This window comes from Anomalospiza imberbis, chromosome 7, assembly GCF_031753505.1.
Source record: "Anomalospiza imberbis isolate Cuckoo-Finch-1a 21T00152 chromosome 7, ASM3175350v1, whole genome shotgun sequence".
In the NCBI taxonomy this organism is placed as follows: domain Eukaryota; kingdom Metazoa; phylum Chordata; class Aves; order Passeriformes; family Viduidae; genus Anomalospiza; species Anomalospiza imberbis.
The window spans coordinates 27075338-27098860 of NC_089687.1; the positions used below are offsets into that span (position 1 = coordinate 27075338).

At 38.9% G+C, this 23523-nt stretch overlaps 1 protein-coding gene across 4 annotated transcripts; it reads left to right on the forward strand.

Moving 5' to 3' along the window:
• Window positions 1–22837, forward strand: MPP4 (MAGUK p55 scaffold protein 4). Of its 4 annotated transcripts, none has more exons than XR_011000918.1 (16): window positions 1–694; window positions 1241–1362; window positions 2257–2334; window positions 3046–3126; window positions 3676–3807; window positions 5782–5863; window positions 7009–7094; window positions 8082–8153; window positions 8646–8775; window positions 15887–15928; window positions 16724–16894; window positions 17600–17680; window positions 18663–18756; window positions 19548–19656; window positions 19809–21141; window positions 21266–21401. XR_011000918.1 is itself a non-coding variant. In XM_068196184.1 (16 exons), exons 1-16 carry the CDS (start codon window positions 661–663, stop codon window positions 22566–22568), a joined length of 1641 nt encoding a protein of 546 aa, XP_068052285.1. In that variant the 5' UTR covers window positions 10–660; the 3' UTR covers window positions 22569–22837. The 4 variants fall into 4 exon arrangements, 3 of the variants coding, with proteins under 3 accessions (XP_068052285.1, XP_068052286.1, XP_068052287.1); XM_068196184.1 differs by lacking the exon at window positions 19809–21141 and adding an exon at window positions 22377–22837 and having other exon boundaries at window positions 10–694; window positions 21266–21400; XM_068196185.1 differs by lacking the exon at window positions 19809–21141 and adding an exon at window positions 22377–22837 and having other exon boundaries at window positions 10–694; window positions 1265–1362; window positions 21266–21400.
• Window positions 22838–23523: the final 686 nt, after the last annotated feature.

A 23523-nucleotide genomic window follows, 5' to 3' on the forward strand; every position in this document is an offset into this window, starting at 1 on the left:
ATTAGAGAAAAATAATGAAATCTCTGTGGAACAAATCCTCCAAAGACCTTAAATTCTAATAGTTATAGAGACAGGGATTCCTTTTTTCAAAATCATGTCTTTGCTCAATGAAAACAGTAGAAACTCCAGTCTTTCAGTTTTAATATTGTGTCAATATTAAGAGGAATTAAATGTAATGTGTCCTTGAATATTATTATTTTCCAAGCTATATGGATATAAAACAAGATTTATATCTTTAGAAAAAATTACGACTTCTCATGGTAGCACATTTAAGAAGCTGGAGAGCTAGAAGATGGACCAAACAGCTTTCTGTTTTAGATGACCTAATGAAGCAAGCAAATGACAATTCTATAGAGATTAAAATGCCATACTGCAATTGAGGTTTGTCTGTCTGCATCTTGGATGCTACTGGGTAGCTGAATTTACAGGTGGGACTCATATGTTTTATTAATTTTTTTACACCTGTGGTGCACTTTAAATACAAATTATTGCCCACCCCTTCCTTTGTTTTAAATTCTGCTTTCTTATCAGTGTAAAGTACCTGTCAGTATTCTGATATGAGGGTGCTCTTTTCCCTAGTTCATCATCTATCTTTGTGAAACCAGCTTGGTGTGAATGCAGTATTCAAAGTGGGTGGAATCTCCTTGAGTAAAGGAGAAGATGGAGGTGCCAACAGTCAGCAGCAAAGATAATGGTAAACTTTCGCATATCTTTTTCAGTTTTCTTTCTCCTTTCAAAAAGTTCTATTCCTTGATTTCTGTGACTCTTCCGTGAGTCATGAGAGAGATGAATGTGCCTGAAGTATTACTACTCAACAATTGGAATGATTCTTGATGTTCAGTGGTGGTATGCAGTTAAATTAAGAGAGTATCAGAATACCTGGCATTTGTTTCTGGCTTATAAAGCCAGGGAGTTTTTTGTTGTTTCACCTCTTCTTGGTAGGAGGTATGAGCTTGAACCCAGACTGTTACATGTGAGATTGCCTGCATGGTTTTCTCACAGGTCAATTGCAAATTGTTAGCATTGACCTAACCCTGCTGGCTAATAACATGGTAAAATAGCTCTTATGCAACAGAGTTCATTGCAGGAAAAAAAGCAAGGCAGACAGGAAATGTCTGTGCATCTCTTAGAAGTACAAATTGAGGAAAGGTGCGTTTCAAAGGTCTGGGTCACTGTTTGGCTTTGGTTGGTCTTCTCTTTGAACTGAAGTGTCTTGCGCTTTTCTGTTTCTTGGGCTCAGGTGTATCTCATGTTCTGACTCTAGCGCTGCAAGAGCTCAGTTTGCTCTGTAAGAGAGATGTCAATGGCGTTGGCATGCTCTATGACCTGCTCAGATCTCGCTGGTTGCAAGCACTGCTAAAGGTAAGGTACCACACAGCTGGGAAAGCAAAGGTCACCTACAGAACAATCTCTAGGGAATAGCTACTTGATTTTGCCATATGAGGACAATAAATGCTTATTTACACTAAGTGCTGATAGTCCTGATGTCAGTTCTAACATCAGCAGTCGCAGTAGACAAAACCACTTATTCTTTAAAGGAAAATAAAGTGTTCTCTTCCATAATGTCCTAGACATTTAGACTCTTCTACTTTACCTGTCTGTATTAAGGCCAGGGGATAGACACAGAACACATCATTGCTCAGTTGTCTTTCCTGTTCTTAAATTTCTGTATGGCTATGCATCCCACTTCTTGGCCTGTAACACACAATTTTATTTTGCATCCCATTCATCTGATGTGTAATTGAAGATCTTATATTGTTAGAGAACAGAATTTTGATGGGTGTTTCTCTCTGGAGAAGAATTTTATCTCTGAGACAAATGCTGTAACAATTCTGCTTTTCTTTAAGAAGGATTTTTAAAGTTGATTTTTAAAGAAGAGCTTTTACTGGATAAGAATGCTCATAAGGGCATTTTAAATGCAGCAATTATGCCTTCAAACAGAGGAAGGAAACAGGCTACAAATCACAGAATTACTATGAGCCTATTTACCCATGTAGACAGCTTTTCTTCTAGGAAAATTCAAAACTACAGTATAACTGGCTAGCTGCCTGATAATATGGAAAGACATTGAGTTCAAGACTCAATTCCAGATGTGCCAGATATTAAGAATTTAGATTACAGACTCTGGGGCTCTAGTTGGACTGAGAAGTTTCCAGAAATAGTGTTGTCCATTGCCTGTCATGTATGTAACTATATGATCATGTGAACTGGTCAATGTCATCATTGCCTTGTTTTGTCTGTCATGGCATGCAACAGATTTATGAATGCCTTCAACACTATCTTGGAAAAAGACCAGATCCTGTCACGCTGCAGGCACGTGCGTTGAGTCGTGAGGTGAGATGTATGCACGGTTTATTGCTTTACTTACCCATACCAAATGAATGGACTCTGCTGCGGTTAAATGTTCTGGTATTTATTCTGTGTCTCAGGTCTAAGTACAGTATATAAACTTGAAACTCTCCTTGCACATTTGAAAAATTACTCAACAGCCCTTACTGGGGGAGGGGGGGTGGGGGGGAGGGAGAGGCATGAGAAGTGGGCACAGCTGTGGTTGCTGGACTACGCAAATCCTGGCCAGTGTAATGAATACAAATGTTAATTGTTTAATCACTGACCATGTATTTTTCTTCCCATGTAACTCTGTGGTTCAGTGTTATGGCTGCAATCAAGCAGACTGACATGAGGATATTGAAAAGCTTTTTAGATTTTTCTAATTATAATAGCTGAATTCTAAATCTTTTCATTAGCGGGAGAGTTAATGACGAAGTAGAGAAACTGAGACTAGTGATGAAATTGGTTGAGAGATGGCAGCAAAAACTGATTTAGAGCACATGGCACTGTGCCTGAACTAAATTAAGCCTGGCTGAGTGTTGTGCAGCTGTGGTCATATTGTCCAGTTCTACAGCAAACCATATGGACATGATCTGACTCATATAACATGGGGGAGCTTTACACTGTCTCCATTCCTTTACATTCAACGTAGAGCTTTCTAAATGAATTGTCCTCTAGAATCCATATCTGTGCTTTCTTTCTTACATTTATCAGGTAGTAGAGTTACTGCACGAAGCCCCTCAGTCAGGAGAGATCAAAGAGCTAAGACGGCTACTGCGTTCTCCACACTTCAAGGCAAGTCCTGCATAAGGATAGAAAAAGTTTGCTCATGGAGCTCTCTGCAGTGGGAATGGAAATGGATGGGCAGCTGTTCACAAGAATTGGTAAAGGAGCCAGAAGAGACATACTTTACTAATGATGAACTAACCTGATCATGAGATCAAATGTGGACTATGTACCTGAAGTACCTGCAGTGGGCTGCATTTTACTTAAGGCTGTGTTTGAAGGATGTTTCTTACAAAGTTTTAAATTATGGGCAGTTAATGCAGATATATTATATATCAAATTTTCCTTGAAATTGCAGAATCTTAACCCAAGAGCTCCAAATAGAAATATTTCATCTTTTGAAGGTTTTCCATGTGAAACAGAGGAACTGTTCTTAAAACTTTCATGGTTTGATTTTCTTGGTGGAAAGAAGAAAATGTCAGTATGTGCAAGGGATCTGTGTTCACAAAGGAACATATTCAGTGATTTCTGTTTTCTGACCATTCGCTGTTTAAAGTTCTGCCATTGTATGATCTTTGCTTATGGGTTGGTTGGTTTGCTTGTTTCCATTTGCAACAGGCCTTGCTATCTGCTCATGATACTGTGGCCCAGAAAGATTTTGAACCAACCCTTCCACCACTGCCAGACAACATACCTGAAAATGAAGAAGCTATGAGGATTGTCTGCTTAGTGAAAAACAACCAGCCTCTGGTGAGGAACCTTCCTTTGTGCCTGTCAATTTTTTTTTAACTTAGAAAGAATTAATAATGCATTGGATGCATATTGGTTTCTTTCCAGGAATGTCATGGGGATTATGTGCATTCTTGTCCAGATTTTACAGAATCACAAGAATTGTTGAGGTTGGAAAATACCTGAGAAGACTATCTATCGATGCATGGTGTGGGTGTAGGTTGTTCAGTGCCTTGTCTGCTCAGGGTTTGAACATTTGGCAGATGTATTTTCATTATATGTGATAAAACCAAACTGGACTGAGAGTTTTTCCCATGGCCAAAACAAAAGGAAGGGAAGAGAGTTCTTTAGTAATCATTTGTAGTTATAAGCGGCAAATATTGTATAGCTTAGCTAATCTGTTTTAGGAAAAGATAGCTGTAATTTTGAGGATAAAAAATATTTCTAATTATCTATCAATGAGGTGTGATGGAAGTTGAAGACATTGAAGGACTTAGTATTAATACATTACGGCCCTGGAAACTTCAGGCCTGTCAGTCCCACTTCAGTGCCTGGTAAAATTACGGAGATTATTCTGGGAGGTATTGAAAAAGACCTGAGGGACAATGCAGTCATTGGCCACAGCCAGCACGGCTTCCTGCTTCCTGAGGGGAAAGTCCTGTTTATCAAACCTGATTTCCTTTTATGACAAGGTAACCCAGCTAGCTGATCAGGGGAAGCCAATTGATGTAATCCTTTTGGAATTCAGGAAAGCTTTCAATACTGTCTCTCAGAGTATCCTTCTGGACAAAATGTCCAGCACAGAGCTGGATAAACACATTATGGGATGGGTGAGCAAATGGCTCATGGGTTGGGCAAAAAGGGTTATATACTGACTGGCGTTACATCAGACTGGGGACTTGGCACTAGTGGGCTTCTGCAGGGCTTCATCCTTGGCTGTGTGCTCTTCAAGAGCTTCATAAATGACCTAGACACAGGACTGGAAAGGGTACTTAGCAAGTTCACAGAATTTACAAAACTGGGAATAGCTGTTGACTCCCTTGAGGGCAGCGAGGCCCTGCAGAGAGACCTCAGTAAAGGAGTGGACTGGGCAATCACCAACCATGTGAAGTTCTACAAGGGAAAGTGCTGGATTCTGATGTATAGACAGACTGGGGAATGAGGTGCTAGAAAACAGTGCCCTGGAAAGAGACCTGGGGGTCTAGGTCAATGGCAAGTTGAACATGAGCCAGCAGTGCCCTGGCAGCCAGGAGGATCAAGTGTGTCTTGGGAGGCATCAGGCACAGCATCACCAGCTGGGCAAGGAAGGGGATTGTCCTGCTCTGCTCTGCACTGGGGCAGCCTCACCTCGAGTGCTGGGGGCAGTATTGGGTGCCATGATATAGGAAAGATATTACAGTATTAGAGAGTGTCCAAAGGAGGGCCATGAAGATAGTGAAGGGCCTTGAGGAGAAGCTGTGTGAGGAGTGGCTGAGGTCACTCGGTCTGTTCAGCCTGGAGGAGACCTCACTACAGTCACAACTTCCTTGTGAGGGGAAGAGGAGGGGCAGGCACTGATCTCTTCTTTCTGGTGACCAGTGACAGGACACAAGGGAATGTTCTGAAGTTGGGTCAGGGGAGGTTTTAGATTGGATATTAGAAAAAGGTTCTTCACCCAGGAAGTGGCTGGGCACTGGAACGGGCTCCCCAGGGAAGTGGCCCCAGCACCAAGCCTGGCAGAGTTCAGGAAGCATTTGGTCAGTGCTCCCAGGCACAGGGTGTGACTCTTGGGGATGGTGCTGTGCAGGGCCAGGAGTTGAGCTCAGCGATCCTTGCGGTCCCTTCCAACTCGGCTTATTCCATGATTCTGTGGTTATTGCTATATCCATGCTGTGGTAAAAAGGCTGTATCCCTCAATGCCTTTGTGTCAGCGTGAAGATCAGACTTGCGGTATGGAAGGAAACTTACTGGGCTCCTTTGGTGATCAATGTGTTTTTCTTTGTTCTTACCTGCCAGGGTGCCACCATTAAACGCCATGAGATAACAGGTGACATAACGGTTGCCCGTGTGATCCATGGTGGGCTGGCAGACAGAAGTGGTACGTGGAATTTGAAACAAAGTGATACATAAAATTGAGCTTGAAATAAGATATTTGAAGTAAGATAATACCTTAGCTTCTACAGTTAATCTTCCATTATAGAGCAAGATGATGTGCACATGGGACAGCACTGTAAGCAGTGATGCATTGCAGTGACTTTCATTCTGACTTTATAGATTTTCAGGTGAATTTGCTGTTTTAGACTGAGTTGACGAAGAAATCTAGTTTTCATTATGTGTTCTTGGCACCAATACCTGGATATCCCAAATTGCAGTGTAGTATGAAATGCAGAACATTCCCTAATGGAGAAATGGTAAACATTGGTGATTCTAGAAGATAATGGGCTTTAAGGAATATGTAATAATACTTTTTGGCACTACTCTACTGAACACCTTGCTTAGCAGTAGTAGCTAAGCAATCTTCCAAGGAGTTTCCTTGGAAATGTTACTACTTTGTCATCCTATGACAAAGTAGTACTGAATGTGTAAAGTAGAATCAAATGTGTTCCATGTCCTTTAGGAAATGCAATGTAATTAAAATGTAAAACATCAGAATAAAATTCAACTATAATCATTATAAATAGTTCCTTTTAGTATTTTCTGGCCTTTGTATAAAGAAGAAAACCCAATTTGCAGAAAATAGCCAATTAAGTTCCTAGTTTGACAAATATTTTTATTGAGTTAAAGGAACATGGAAAAGAAAACAATATTGTGAAGACTTTACTATAAAGGAAAGAGAGGAGTCCTAGGACCTCCCCCTGCATCTGGAGATTTTAGGAATTTGATTCCAAGTCTCATCATCTATTAATATAGGAGAGGTTCATAATTTACTTTGGGAAATGGAGCAAGATTAAAATGTTTATGCTAATTTTAAGGCAAATCATCAGTAGATTGTAAAGATGTCATATGGAGGAGTGGGAAGGATTAAGAAAGCTCAAGCATGCAAGCTCCTTGTGACCCGCAGCAGTCCCATCCAGGGGCCGTGCAGCCTGAATCCAAAATGCCTTCCTCCATACATGGTGCAGGAAAATTTTAATGCTGACTTACAAACCTGTGATATTTCTGTGTGACCCTCCCTGCCTATCCAAGATAAATCATGCTGTGATAAAACTCCTGCTGCTGTTTTCATATTTGTTTTCATGGTAGGGTTGCTGTATGCTGGAGACAAACTGGTGGAAGTAAATGGAGTTCCTGTTGAGGGTCTTGAACCTGAGCAAGTCATTAATATTCTGGTATTTAATATTTTAAAAATATGTTTTCTACTTTGCACCTTAAGATTATCTGTATGCTCACTCTTTTACACACTCTTGTACATGAGAAAGATTGAAATTTTAAACAGAAAATTCAGATTATTTCCTTACTGTGAATGAAGTTCCCAACTGCTCATGAAATCAGAATATATGAAAGCAGAATTAAATCTAACTTCTGTTCTGGGCTGAAATAAACTTAACTGTGACCATTCCATCAGCAGCTTCTGGAAAAAATGCTAATTTATTCAGCCTTCAGTGATTCATAACTTCTTCTAGAAGTGCCACTCAGAAATATTCCACAAGAAAGTTGGAATGCTGCTATTCTAATGAGAGTCCATGTTACAAAATGCACCAAAGCAGAGTGAATGCGCTTGTAAGCTACATACCTCACCTTGCAAGAAAAGGGCAGTGTAATTACTGTTGTCAAAATTCTTATGAAGAAATCTGTTGAGATGTCATTTTGTCATTTTGCACTCAATTTTTCAGGGTTCTTGACTGTTAAGTGCCAGCCAGTGAGGTATTTCTGTGTGTAATCATACCAAGTCTATGTGCAATTGCCATGGTTATATGATTTCTAGGTATAAGAAATACAAACTCTATTGGAACACTTAATTACTAAATTATGTTCCTCCCCCTTTATATAACCCAACTAACCAAATTCTGCTGCTAATTTAAATAAGATTTCAGTAGAAAAGTTTGGTATGAATCAATACTGAAATTACATATACTTACAGTGAAACATAGGTTGCATTAAATTAAAAAATATTTAGCAAAACTCTGATGTTTCATCCTTTAGTTTCCTTTTGGAAAAAATACAATATTGTCGCATTGACTCAGTCTACCTGAATTCTATCTGTAACACAAACATTGCAGTATCCTCAAAGCCATGCTGTGTTGAGCTTATCTTGCCTATGTTTGATTACTCATGTTGAATACCAACCATATTTTAATTCTTTTCTAATCATTTAGGCCCTGTCCCAGGGGACAATTATGTTCAAATTAATTCCAGTTTCTGATCGGCCTGTCAGCAACCAAACAACAGTAAGAAACATTCTTTTTCTTTTCCCAGGCTGGTAGCAGTAGTGCCCAATTGTGTGATACAAAGGCACTGGAAGTTTATTGCAATCCCTAAAGTGTTACCTTGCCTTTATGGCTGCCTCTCAGCTGACATCAATATGTTGTTGCTGAAGCAATAAAAACAGTAAGTAGAAATGTAACTGTGTAATAAAGGCACTTTCTGAGTGATCTACAAGTTGAAGGTCAGTTCTTTTCATAATGTATGAGATAAAGGGGGGTTTTTTTCTCATCTAATGAACAGAGAGGGTTTAAGGCTTGATTTGGTTTTTAAAACTTGACTTCATCATTAGACTGAAGTTGCAGCAACATCTGGCCTTGTGATTGTAAAGCCCATGTTGTATCCATTCTAAAGCTGGCTTCCACTCACTCTTGTATATCTTCTTTACTAGCTGTACGTGCGAGCAATGGCAGATTACTGGCCCTTGCAAGATCCTGCCATACCATGTGCTGATGCAGGTTTGCCTTTTAAGAGGGGTGAAATACTCCAGATTGTGGACCAGAATGACGCTCTCTGGTGGCAGGCCAGGAAAGTTTCAGATCTCAGTGCCTGTGCTGGACTCATACCCTCAAATCATCTTCTTAAAAGGTAAAAAAAATCATCATGTTCCTGATTTCTTGTTCAAAAAATGAGCCAGTTATTTAACATTTTCATAAGTTTTGTAGCAGTATGATTCAGAGTGACATCTGACAAACATCTTTCCTCTTTCTGATCTCTGACTTCTTGCTATTTTTCCCTTAAGAGCACCTGTGTGAGAAGAAGCTTTTGAAAGCACCTGTATAATCTCAAAATACCATTTAGGAAATTTGCAGCACTTGTCCAGTCTCCATGCTGGTTGCTGAGACATCTGGTGGAGTGTAGCAGCTGAAAGATGTGTGGAAATTGAAGGCCCTGACTACTAAATGACCATCATCTATGATGAAAAAAAAATCAAGGGGAGGTGTGGGATACTAAAAGCATAGTATATTTTTAAAGATGTCCTGTGATGCATGAGTGACCTCTTTAGCTTTGGTCAAAACTGAGTAGCCAGATTAGAAGAACAGAGGGAAAAAAAAAGCACTCAAGAAAGAACAAGGATCTCTTGCCTATTATTTTCTGCCTAAACAGACCATTATTTCTACACTAAATGCATTCAGAATCAGAGTACTTACACTGCTGTAAGTAACTTCAATCTGATCCTTTAACCACATGTCCTGTGGTACCCCCAGGATAACATAAGGCCATGAAATAGCACATGATAAACTTCACTCTGTAATAAATATAAACCTACCTGCAGTCTGTATAATGCAAGGTGAAATCAAAGTGGGTTGTGACTCAGGCTGCAAGTGGCTTTGTGCAGTAATGGAGGCAGTAGTGCTACTACCCCTACCAGCAGCACCCTCTTACACTTCCAGGAGTCTGTGCCACAGTATGGCCTATCTTCCTGTACTTTTATATAAATACATAGTACTTCTGGGCTGCTGATTTGGAAAATGGAATACTTCTGATAGCACATTGGTTTTATTTCAGGTCTTTACAGTGGGCTAAAACATTGGTAATGTTTCAGTTCTTGCTGTCTTCTCTCAGTTCAATACTGATCAATCTTACATGTAAGCAGCGAATATGACTGGAGCATAATGTGCTTGTGGACTGTTTTGTTTCTTTAACTGTGATAAATTTATTTCTGTGTAGGAAGCAGCGAGAATTCTGGTGGTGTCAGCCCTTCCAGCCCCACCTCTGTCTCAAATCTTCAATGTGTGAGTGAAAAGTTACTTGAGCGATACAGCAGGAAAGAAAGATCTTGTGTCTGTTTCAGGGATACTGAAATAAAAGCTTATATAATTCAGCTTAATTCAAAGTCATTGCTTCTGGAGCCATATTGTAACCTTCAACTGTGTTAACTATCCCCTGAAAAAAAATACTTACTGATAATTATACCTGGAGTACTGATGGTGGAGATGGCTGTCTCCAGTGTACTTGAGATCTGACCATATGAGAAGCTGTGAGTTCAACTTCTTCTAAAGTCTCTGAGTTCTAGGACCTCACTAGGCCAGCCAGTTCTCTCTAGGAAATTTGCTGTAAGTCTTGAAGTGACAATTGTACTGGCCTGAATTTCTAGGGACACAGATACCAACTCTGCCACTGAGAAGTGCCATGTTTGAAATGCTTATTTGCCATCAAAGCTATTGAGAAAATAATAGAACTTATTTTCTTGAGGTCTAAGATAAGCTATGCTGCCCTTGAATTTATTCATGGTAATAATCCAGAAATATTCTCTTCTGCCAGCTATAATTTTCTGTATATATGCAATTATTCCCAGAAAAAGAATGTTCTTCCTGTTTCTTCTGTCCCCATTTCCTTCTATGGTTCTTTATGCAAATATAAAATTTTTCTGTCATGATAAATCCCAGGGGGCATGTGTTTCATTCCCTAGGATTCTTCTTGCACTGATTGCATTGCTTGCTAGAGCTGAGGCTCTCTTTCACCATAATTTTATTGCATTTTAACTGCTTCAATGGATATGCTGTGAGCAGTAAGCACTGTGGAAGAAGGTAGGAAATCACATCTGGACAGCATTGCATTTCTGTACCTGGAACCAATATGACATGTAGTTTTACAGGCTTTTAAAAAAGTTGTCAGAAATTAGGCATTTTGATAAATACATGCGGAAGAAGCCCAAGTTCTTGGCATTTTTTGTGCTTAACATAATTGAAATCCAGCCTTTTTTCACCTTTTTTCACCTAGTAGATGCATGCATTATCTTAAAGTGGAAACCTTAGCTGTGCATTATCTGTCAGGGAAATGACAGATTGGATGGGTTCTTTGAGGAAAGAAAGACAAAATTTCCTCTTTTTCTTTTCTTCTCCCTGTTTCTCTCCTAGAGCAGCTCCAAGAGAGTATTTCTTTAAAGGAAACATATGGGCAGAATGTGATTGACAGATATTCTGACAATTGCCCTGTAACTGGAAAATAGCTCCTGCTGGGCCTATCTGGAAGGGTGTGCAAGAGCAAAACAAAAACAGTGCTGCATTGTGAGCCTGTGAGACTGCCCAAGCTCATGTGATCACATTTCCGAGACATAAAGTGATGTAGTCTGGGGATTGAGAAAGAGCTGAATTGATCTTTTCCTTTTCTTCCTTGTAAAAATAATAATAAAAATAAAAAGCAAAATACTTCCCTTGAGTGTAGCATGTTGGAAAGAAATTTAAAAGTTATAAGACAGAAAATTATATTCCCTCATGGTAATAAATAGATATCTACTGGATAAACAGATTGACAGGCATGTTAAACCTTTCATTATTTCAAGAGGAGAATTCAAGTAAGATGCATTTATGTCTCTGCCTTCAGAGCACTCACTTAAGAGTTTTTGCTCACTGTGATACAAAGAACATCACTAAATTGGAGTTAACAGTTAAAATCCTTAAAGATGTCTAAAGATGATTAGAGCTTCATGTATCTTGTTTCTGATGTCTGAGTTCAGTCTTGTAAGATCTGTAAGGGTGTTTTTCCTCTCCAGTGTTTTTCTGATTCAGATGAATTTTTTTCCCTTGTGTTGATCTGTAGAGGATGACATGCAGATTGACGAAAAGTGTGTGGAAACAGGTAACTGAATTCACTTGAGATTATTTTATTTGCTTCAAGGCAGTAGCTAGTTTAAAGCCTCATTTCCTAGATAAAACCACTCATTCTCCTAGTGAACTTAATGGTAGAAAATTCTGGTTTTCATACTCTGGAAATCTCATATTGTATTAGTGTATTAAAATGAGCTGTTTGCAGTTCCAGTGTACAGTGCTTATAGTCAAGTGTTTTGACCAGCACAAAAATATTTGCTTGAATGAGATCCAACTGCTTTGACTCGGGTGTTGGATTGTGGCTGTAAATTTACCATACTTTTTTGCCTATTGCATATTTAATGCAATAGATTGTTGCGGTCTTGGAGAATGCACACAATTCCTTGTCAAGAAATCCCTGATCTTGGGAGAACAAGGAGCAAGAATCAGTTTTTACTTGTGAACACTGAGTTGTAAAGATTGGTAGCTTGAGTTGCTCCCTAAAGCAGTGCAGTTCATTCTTCCTTCTCCAAGATAATTCAGAAGCTCTCATAGAGGGATGTGATCCTGTAGGACTGTGTTAAAAGAGATGAAGCAGTTAATTCAAGTATGGTGGGCTGTATTTTGCCACCTCAAGGTAGAAGGAGTTGGGAAAGTGTATGTGAGACAGACCGACAGAAGCTGGAAAACTAATTTCTGATTCTGATATTCATTAGAAGGAAAAGAATTAAATTTTGAATTTATTTTAATATCTTTGCTATCTGGATTACAATACAAGATGAAGAAACATTTGAGTCAGGTAAGTTCCTCTGACCTAACTCTAAATTCCTTGCTATTGTTCTGCTGCGAGAAGGGTATCCAGAGACAAGCGTCTTAGAAACAAGCAAGTGGCAAAAACCAAAATGCCAGTTTAGTTTCAGAAGCCATTCTGGCTTGAAAAGCCATTATGTAAAATCCTCTTGCTTTAAGTCTTCCCCTTGTTCTCTGATTACCTTAGTAGTAAGGTTTCAGGCCTCTTATCCCATGAGGATGTGAATGTTTCTTCTCGTGCACCAGTAGCAGATCGATTTATCCTACCCTCGTCAGCTGTACCCGTGCAAGCTGTGACAGCAGGGGCTGCGCTGATGTCAGCAGATAATTGGATTACCTTCGGTAATGTGGAGGCCTGAATCCTCAGTGTCTGTAGGAGTTGATGTGGTAAAGAGGAAAGCTGCTTCTGGATTCCTGATTGTGGGCATGCCTGACATACAGGAAAGAAAAATGCTTATAAAATTCATTATTTATGTATAAAAAATACAATCAATAAGTACTTTTTTTTGACCAAGCTGATATGGGGTTTTTTGTTTGTTTTTTTCATTTAGAAAGCTGCTGCTTATTTACAGCACATTGAGAGATCTGCAAAACTTAAGTCTTCTAAAATAAGTCATTTCTCCCCTAAAATAGAACTACTGCTAAACTTCTCATTTGAAGTATTTGGTCATCTTGTGGAGAAGAGTGTCATTTTACCTTACATTTGCTCTTCTCCACAAGGTCTCTACTTGCCAGTTCTTCTTTCTCACCTTCTCTTATCACAAGCATGTGTTCTCTTCTCCCTCTCAAGCAATGCCCAAGGCTTTTAAGGCATAACCAGCAGGTCTGCAGGGCAGTCTTTTGTTTTCAGGCTAGGGTGTTGCTGACAGCTGCACTTGGGGATTACTGTGCAAATCTTGCTCAGTGCTTGTGGGGTCTGTTGTTGCCGGGCCTCACTCCCTGATTGGGGTGGCCCGGAAAAGTGGAAAAGTCTCTCCTCCAACCTGTGTCTCCAAAGAAAGACTCAGTAGTCTTCAGTCGTCCGGTCTCAAGGTAGTTTATTGTATGTTATCTAAAAGATTTTCTCCCTGAGCTGCTGCACTCCGTTCAGCACTCAGGCAAGGGCACACTCCGACACCCGGGGGGCTGGTGCCCTCTTTTATATCATACATTACGTGTTAAATGTTTATAGTTTTTCCCCAATGCCCATCACCTATACTGAATAGTGACTTTCTACTCTAAACCAATCTGTGAGTGCCAACATCACCAAGAACATGGAGGTTAGGAAGAAGAAAGAAGGAGGACAGGGCACACCCAAATCCCTCCATCTTTGAACTTCTGACCCCCATGTACAAAACTCAGACCCCTCTGTACAAGGCCTAAAACCCCCCTGTACAGCACTCAAAAATTCTTCCTTTCACTTTGTGACTACTTCTACTATAAAATCTAAACTTTTGTGATTTCTTGTTCTTTCTGAAAGGTTGGTAAATTGTTCCATGGATCAGGTTCAAAGCCACAGGGGTCTGTGGCTGCATTCCAGGGTATCAAATGCTTTTGACCTGGGCCCGGAACACCCAAAAGTGTCCAAGGGACATTCTGGGTTCCGACAAGTGCTGAGTCAGCTGTCTACTCTATCCACACAGTCAGAGGAATAAAGGTGCAAATATTTGCTATTCTACATTCCACTTTAACCAGTAGTTGCAGATTTTGCACTACCATTCTGAAATAGATGCTGCAGTTATTGCATTCATTGGGAACTAAGAATTCATGCTCAAAGAAGCATATTTTAGATTTACTGTCTGTAGTACCTATTTTCTATGTTCCCTAAATGTGTTGGACAATGCTGGTTAGATTTTTTGCTAGATCACAGAATAGCTTCTCAAAACTAATTGTTTTATATCTGTCTCTCTCTGAATCTGCAGAGGAGCTTAAAGAAGGTAACACTAACTATTTCTCCCTGTCTCCTGTAGCAGTAATCTAATAGAATTTATGTGTGTTTATGCTTTAGCAGGAACTACCACTCTTCTTGCAATACCCGGTAGCTGAATTGCTTGTTCCCTGTAGGATTCTACATTGCACTCCACACCACAGAAGACAGGGTAGATAAAACATAAATATTTAACCATGTTTGAATGATGACTCAAGAGACTCGTAGATAGACGGGCATGTATCAGCTTAACATCACTCTGAACATTGCCCTGAATGAGCAGTTTTGTGCCAAGGAGTTTTTCCCATAATCATTAACTAGTTGTTAGTACATATAGAAATGTAGGAATAAAACTGTATTGTAAAGGTACAAGTAATGAAGAGTGTATAGATGTGAAAGGGCAATTAACATGCATCTAATTTTGTTTCAATACTTCCATGCTTATGAGATAAGTTTAAATCAAAGAGTGCTAAAAGCATTTCAAAGCTTTGCAAATGAAAAGAATGTTTTTCCTGGGAACAAATACTGCTTTTAAAGACATGCCTAGGTCTTCTGTATCTCATTCTTGCTTTAACAAGGCCTAAACAAAGGGAATGCACAGTTTGGATAACTACATGTGTGATTACGGGAAAATAAGGAATTCTTTTTGAAAAGAAAACTAAACACTGCCACCATTTTTTTCCTTGGTTATTTGTTTTCAAATCACCTTTCTCAAACAGTTTCTATACTTCCTGAACATTGATTTATTGGAAAATTGGTATGTTTGAGTCTTTTATGAGAGATTTAATTAAAAAAATACATAGCTTTAGAAGTCTCACCTGAATAGTGAAGCCGCCATGATGAACAGCATGAGAATGAGGACAAAAAGAACTGGAGGAAACAGGTTAGGCTCACATGTTGGAGCACAGATATCACTGATCCAATGACGAAAAAGAAGTAATAAAATCAGGTCTTCATTTTGCCTGAAAGATCTGAGCAGACACAAGTTGCATTTTCCAGATATGCTATGGGGCAGAAACTGAGTTACAAGTTTTTTGTTACAAATTTTGGGCTACTGACTTGTTATTGTTTTAACTAAAGACTTCTTGTAAGATAGATTTCACCTGAAAAGCTTAAATTATGTGGATTTTTTTTCACTAATTTCCATTACAAAACATTGTCTGGCGTGTAGATATATTGGGAATGAAACAAATAGAATATAAAGTTTCAAACTTAATTTAGGAAATACCAAAACATTCTGTTTTTTTTTTTTTCTCACAATAACCCATTTGAATTGGTCATTGGTCATGTGAAATATTTTGATATTATAAAGTATCATGCTTTTAAAATTAGGTGTCATACTTCCACATATTTACTGAAACTCATTTTTTCCTTGGGATCAGCAATAATTGTTTGCCATCGAGCTTTTAAGCTTTCTCTTTTATTTCATGAGTATTTGTTCTTTGTATTCTAGAAGAGGAAGAATTTGGTGAATTTGGTCAACGAGTCTTTATTGGTATGCAATGACTAAAGATAAGTAAAATGTTTGGGGCTTGATCTAACTTAAGTGCTTGAATGCAGTTCAAGAAAAAGCTTTGTTCTTTATATCACCTAAAGTCTTACTAAATGGAATACAACTTACTGTGTTTTCCAAACATCAGGAAGTCTCTTTCTTCTTAATAATGTTCAGTATCTTCATTTAAATCTTTCTTCCTGTTAGGTTTCTACAGAGGCTTGGCAACTATTTAAACTTGACTTCATGATTAATTTTGCTCAAAAGTAATGTCTGTCATCCACTGAGAATAATTATGAGGGTTTTCATTTGAAAAGTACACCTATATGTGAAGTTTTCAGAGTTGATCAAGTGGAGAAACAAACCTACCTCTATGGTTATTAAGCCATAGTGACCTTTAAAATACATGTTCTAGAGGCTGGAGCAAATGTTTTAGACTTGCCTCATGAGAGTGAACCACCTACACTATCAAAAAAGTTGACCTGTTCCCTAGGGATGCATCAGGTAGTCAGAAACTTCTCCTCCAGCTTGTTTTGGGGATCTTTCACAAGTCTTTAATTCTAGGCTATCAGGTGACTTTCAGTGGGATTTTACCTACTGTGTAGCTGTCATTTAATGCTCAGAGATTCTACCAAGCTGTCATATCAAGTGCAGCAATGAAATTCACTAACCTTCACCTTGCAAAAACCTCAGAAAAGGTAGTATGTTGTGTGGCTTAGAAAGAGGCCCTCTGGGTTAAAGAACTAGTTGCCTGTATGTCGGGTATATTTTCCAGTACTGTGCCTTTGCCCCATCCAGCTGGATTCCGCAGAAGCATGCGGCTGTGTCGCAGGAAGGCCCGGCTCAACCAGCAGTCCTGCTACTCCCGCTGCCCCAGCAGCTGCTACAGCACCCTGGCAGCTCCCTACGAAGAGGTGGTCAGGTACCAGCGGCACCCAACAGACCGGCATAGACTAATTATCCTCGTGGGTAAGAGCTTAATGACCTTCGCGGGCAAATTTCAGCAAGGGTTTCTGCTGCTGATTACAGACTGTGTAGACAGCTCTCAAAGCAACACTTGAAGAATTGTTGTAATTCGACCCCATTATTGGGGTTAAAGTTTAATGCAGGTATCATCTTCTTTGCTTGAGTGTTAAAAAACAGTAATAATGAAGTCCTTAGAAGGAGCTGGTTACGTATGCTGGTTGATAACGGATTTTATTAGGAAAGTGGTTCGGTTTTATATTCAACTGGGACTGAAAATGATGCGAAAACATTGGTATCTCAATAGAAAACATCTTTACATGAAGGCATTTCCACAACCATTGTTAAATGCATACATATGACATTAAGAAGAATATTTAATTCCAGACTAGAACAATCTCAATCATGGACAGTATGGAAAGATGCCTTTAATAATGCTTGTTATAGGACGTACTGTATTAAGTGGGCTGCAGGCTCTCAAGGAGACTTTAATTGTAATGACTGAAGGAAAGATGCTGTTCTGCACTGTTCTATGGTCCTGATAAAGCAAACTGAGTAAAGGCAAATCCACTGTCCTTTCTAAGTCTGGGAGTATTTGATAAGTTTGTTCTTTTAAAATAGTACTGCTGAGTTGCCTCCTGCGTGTGGCTATATTGCTGGGGAGTGATTTGTACCCTGTCAGTAATATCAGCTGCTCCTCCAACTTTCCAGGTCCTGCAGGAGTTGGTGTGAATGAGCTACGGCGAAGGCTAATCACAAGTAACCCACGAGAGTTTCAAAGTGCCACACCTCGTATGTAATGCTTCTCCTCTTTCCTCCCCTACCCCAATTCAAACATGAATAGGAAATGCCAAGTACCTTCCTCTTGCCTTTGTGTATTTATACACTCCTTGCTCTATGGCTGTTTCATCAGCTCTACTGAAAGCCGGTACTGTTTGCTTTCAGAAGGATTACTTTAAAATACTATCAATCTCATTTTGGCAAATCAGACAAAGGTATGTTCAAGTTCCAGCTTCTGAATCCATTAAAAGCTTTATGGAGATGAAAAGTTATCCGCACGATTTGGTTAAATTTTGGTGTTTGCTTTCCTAGATTAAAACAAAAAAAAAAGAACGTTTCTTGGAGTTACTTCAAGTTCTTAGGGTTTAAGTGCTCAGGTATGAGAATGAAGACAACAGAAGTTGTTGCTTAATAGGCTTTGCAGCTTTCCTTATTAGCCTTCTAGTCTCAGATGAGACTTATGCAGCTTAACTTCTGATGTAACAACTGAAATTATTTCTACCTGTACTTATTTGGTTCTTGTAATTTAGATAACCAAACTGGAAATTATGTATCTGAAGCTAGCTGAAAATTCAGGACTTAGTGCTTAAGGTCCCAGATAAGGGGAAAGTGCAAGTGTGGGAAACTTGTGGGATTTTTCTGAATGAGCTTTAAAAAAAATCTGCCTCTGAAGAGTAAAGAGTTGTGCAACCAGTTCCAAGGCAGTTCCTGATTGCTTTGAATCACAACTATTTGGATTAAACTACTCTTCCATTCCAAGAAATACAGTTGTGCTTTGATAACTTTCAATGACTTGTCACTGGCAAACCATTACGGTATATGGGGCTTTTGCTCTGGATTAACAAATGGAAATAACTCATTATTTATGAAAATACTGATTGATAGTTCTTCGTGAAGTTCTCATTTTCACATATAAAGTTACGATAATTGATAATTGTTACAATAATTGAGTTGCAGCTAGTTTTTTGTGTGTGTGTGTTATATCATCCTTCAGACACCACTCGTGTTCAGAAAAGTTATGAAATGAACGGTCGTGAATATCACTACATATCAAAGGAAACTTTTGAAAACATGGTGTATAGCCACAGGTGAGTAGGAGAGATGAATTACATTTTTATTACCTAAAATGCAACATGAGCCAAGTACAGTTTTGGAGTTAGTCCTAAGTCTGGGCTCCTCCACTCTTACTGTGTATGTGTGGTGTAAATTTGAGTCAAACTACTTGAGACTGTTTCTTCAAAGACTCTGTGCAGTTGCAAATAGCTCCTCCACAGTTAATCTCAGAGTCTTTCTAAAAGGAAGTGGGCTCACTAGTCCTGAGCTAATTAGATGTGCTTGTAAGTTATGAGTTTAACTCTCCTGGAAAGCAGACTGCTTTTGAAAATTTAGCAGTAAATCATACCTGATCCTGACCTACAACTCCATTGCAGGATCTCTGCAGTGATGACACATGAGTAGTTGAACTATAAGGGCTAAATATTCAAAAGAGTCTGGTCCTTTCTATGCATCAATAATCTAAGACAGACCAGCTCAGCACTACAGAAGCGACACTCATTGAACTGTACCAAGTGCTTTGAGATCTTCAGACTTAAGGAGTTATTTGTAGTATGTAATTGACAAGCATTGACGAGTAAAATCCCAACCTCTAAACACAAAATTCTTAAAACCATGATGAGTAAAAAATGCCCACCTTGGAAATGAATTGTAATGGTTTTTGTGCCTAGTGTAGTAGGGAAGAGCAAAGGTGAACAGTATTCAGTAGGTTTTATGATCATTCAGTCCTGATCACTGGATTATATTTCAAGATTTCACTTTTAAATGGAATCTTTTTGAAATTCAAACGCACTTTCATTTTCCTTCTTCCTCACCACTGTTGCAGAATGCTGGAATATGGGGAGTACAAAGGGTACCTGTATGGTACCAGTATTGATGCAGTGCGAACAGTCCTTGACGCAGGGAAGATCTGTGTAATAGATTTAGAACCACAGGTGAGTGGTAAAGGGGCAGGGAACCTCCTGGAAGGAAAAATAATTTTATCTACATTCTTGAGCCATTGGAACAGTGTTAGTTGTTCTGTCTTGTTTTTCACTTTACCTCGTGGTGCTTTTTAATAATAGATTATTCTTTTCATGTGTCTTAGGGGGTGGTGGTGGTACTACAGTGACAAGTATGTTGAGACAGTGCATTTTTTACCAAGCCAGCAGCTGCATTATCAGGATGGTATGGAAATGAGTTTTCATACTTACTTAAAGTAAGGATTAGTCTTTCACGTGGACACCTGTTGCATGGGATTTCTTCCTCCTCCAAGCTCTACTGTTGAGAGTTCTGTCCTTCTATTAGCAATCTCAGAACACCCTTTGGTAAAAGCAGCAACACTTAAAGTAATCAAGCAAAAGCTGAAAATTTTAGTGTGCCTTTGTGTCTGCATTTCTCTCCAGAAATTACAGCTCTTAGTAACCTGCTTCTTCACTTAGATGCTATTAATTTTTATTTTCCTTCTATTTTTGCATTGAATTTGCTGATGAAGATAAGGCTAATAAAAGCCTGATCTTGTAAATATCTAAGATACTTAGAGCTGTGTCTAGTTAAACCTTGCTAACTTTCTCTGAATTGCTTGCATATTTAGTACTTAGGAGCTGTTTGGGCTATGCTGTTTAAACATCTCCTCTAACTGAATGTAAAGAGCGACACCATAACTCAGTAATTCTTGGATATTTCCCTCTTAATTATGCAGAGCCAATGTGTCCAAGCCTTAGGCTGGCAGTGGCTTGTGCTGCTTAAAACAGAAATTAAGTTACAAGATTTGTGGGGTACTACTCAAAAACTGCAACTGCTGTAAGAGGTAGATGAGGTCACACCTTAGTCTTCACATCTAAAACTGTCCTTTGGGTTTATTCTGTTACATTTTTAAGCAAAGGGGCAAAAAAAGGGTGTTGTGGCATGGGGTGTGTAATCTTGCCACTTGGACAGATGTGCCACTATGATTTTTTTAGGGTGTGAGTTTAAAGGACAAGTTTTAGAAAGGGTATTAAGTAAGACCAGTGAGGTAGCAGAGCTACTGCTGCATTGCATACTTTATTTTAAATCTCATGGTTTGACCAAGTTTACATGCTACGATTTTCTTTAGTTTTTCTTTTTTTCATTCCCTCCACTACTCTGCAGTAATTTAAAAATACTTATTAGTGTTAGGAAATGTTACACAGTAAAGAGTTCTGAAAGCAGGATACTTTCTTCGAGCATGAAACAATAAAGAGGTACTTGTTCCAAAAGTAGCTCTCTCAGAGCCAAAAAAGAACAGGATTCAAATGCATCTTTTATGTGGTTGATTGTAGAGGTCTGTTAATGATACTGTTCCATCATTCACTGGTATTGAAAGCATCTCCTAATGATGCTACCAAGCAGAATTAAGTAATTGTATGCTACAGTAGCTTAACAATGTCTGCTCCAGGGATTATTAGTCAGATCTTTTTCAAGTGTTCCTGAAAAAAGTGTCTCCTAGGTCTGGGGATCACAGTATGTTGTAAACAACTGGCTTTTTATGGGAGTAAAACCGGGATGAATACACTTGAAATACTTCATTTTACTCTTCATTTGTAGGGTATACAAATAGCCCGGACCCATGAGTTAAAGCCCTACATTATATTCATCAAGCCACCCAGCATAGGCTGCATGAGGCAGACTCGTAAAAATGCCAGGATCATTACGGATTATTACGTGAACATGAAGTTCAAGGTGAGATTTGGAAATAAAAGAGATTGAGTTTATTAATCTGAGATTCTGTTATTAGAACATAATGCATTCTACTATGCTACACTCTTCAAAAAACATTACTGTTGTCTTTAGGATCAAATCTAATTACTATCTTTTTCTGTGGATTTTGTGGGGATTTCTTTTCCCCTTACAGACTGGCTTTGAAGCATAAGAATCGTAATTTGTAACCAAGGGGGCTGAGGCACTTTGCATCAAAATGTCTTTAAAGGAGAAGCTATTTTGCATATTTTTGTTATATTTAGCTGCCTTGTGTCAATATTCGAGTCAACACATATTTTACTGTTTGCATTTAAATACTTGGAATGTACTTTGTTCAGTAGTATTATTTTTTTCACAGTTATAAGAATGTATTATTATTTCATCTATGCTTAATACCACTATCAATCCTATACTAAGTTCTGTAGATGAAACACAGATCCTGCTTGTAGGAAATGCATATCTTATATTTAGAATATATACAACACTTTGACACAATCGTTTCCATGCAAATCATCATCAAATTTAGCATCTTAACATTTTGGAGACCTCAGTCTATAACTATGAGGAAATGATTCATGATTGCTATGACAGAAATTAACATGGACACTGGGGAAATAAACTAAAATTTGGAGTAAGAACACAAGCATTAGTAGATTTACTTTCCAGTCCCTAACATTCTCTGCCAGCACTTTATCATGAGAGTAACTGTTTTAGGGCAAATGGAGCATCCTGAGACACCAGGTACTTCCTTGGGAAGCATATGGCAGGCAGCTCAGTTTTTGAGACCTGGAACTGACTGTGGCAGAGGTACTTTATTATAGCAACTGTAAATGAAATAAAGCAGACTGACATTATCTATTCACCTCTTATTTATGTGGCCCAAGGTGTTTTGCAGATGCTGTGCAGGTATGTTTCTCTACACAGCACTGAAATTTTATGGACTTACTCTGTCTCACAGGAAGAAGATTTACAGGAGATGGAAGAATCAGCTAAGAAAATGGAAGCTCAGTTTGGTCAGTTCTTTGATCACGTGATTGTGAATGACAATTTACAAGAAGCATCTGCGCAGCTGCTGTCTGCAGTACATCGTGCACAGGATGAGCCCCAGTGGGTCCCTGCAGTATGGATATGCTCAGACAATCAGCCCTAATTCTAAACAGCAGGCAGCTTCAGAAAGATTACAGCTTATGTTTTACTTCAAGAATAATCCTAATGTCAGGATTGCAAGAATTTATCTTTGTATGTGAGGGATTTGGAAGAGGATTAGGAAAGAAGCTCCAACAGGAGATATAATCATACTATGTTCTGTGTAGCTCTTGAGCTTTTTATGTTACACTTGCATCCACTTTTGTACCAAAAAAAAAAGGAAATACTGTGAGTACTCAATTACAAGAATAAAGAAAAATCTATTTTGTTGCATGTATCTTTGTTATTTACTTACACATAAGTTTAGAAAGGTCCTTTCCTTTCTATTATGCTTGTTCTGGGTTCTATGATGCCTTTACATTCTGGAAGTCTTACAAATGATATTAAGTAAGAATGTCCTTTTTTTGCTTGGTGTCTGTCAGCAGTATTATTTATGAAGGTATTGGTTTGTTGCTAATCCTTTTTACCTTTAAGACAGGAGTGGTGTTGGCATAATATTTACTCCAAAACCCAGTTATCTTCATAATAGTGTAAATATGTATTTTCTGATCTTCCATCAGCTCAGGTGAGTACAAACTGACAGAACGTGGACTTACCAAAGAGGAAAATAATCAGAAAACCGTTCTCTTGTTGGTTTGGTCTGTGGTAGCACCATCTTCTCATCAAAGGGTTCAATGCTTGTGGCAACTAAGTTCCTCACTCTCCACCTACGTACTTGTGGGTGTCTTGCTCCCTGAGGTACACAGGTGGTTATTTTGTTGGCCTACCTCATCTTGCAGGAAAATCAACAAAAGCGAGTTAAGCGGTCTAGAAAGAGGTTATTTAAAGACAAATATTACAGCCACCAGGATGCCTGCTTGTTCCGGAGCCAGGGCTTGTATTGCCTGTTTAGAGGTAAAATGGGAGAGAGCGAAGCCCCAGTATGTCATTGATGTGGGCATGTACTGGTGAAGGGTGAG

Bases quoted from the DNA above. Each gene is read 5' to 3' on its own strand.
- MPP4 (XM_068196184.1), top strand. From the start codon at position 661: ATGGAGGTGCCAACAGTCAGCAGCAAAGATAATG. The intron at 695-1,240 runs GTAAACTTTCGC...TCTTGGGCTCAG, and splicing joins AGTCAGCAGCAAAGATAATG to GTGTATCTCATGTTCTGACT. The intron at 18,757-19,547 runs GTGAGTAGGAGA...CCACTGTTGCAG, and splicing joins AACATGGTGTATAGCCACAG to AATGCTGGAATATGGGGAGT.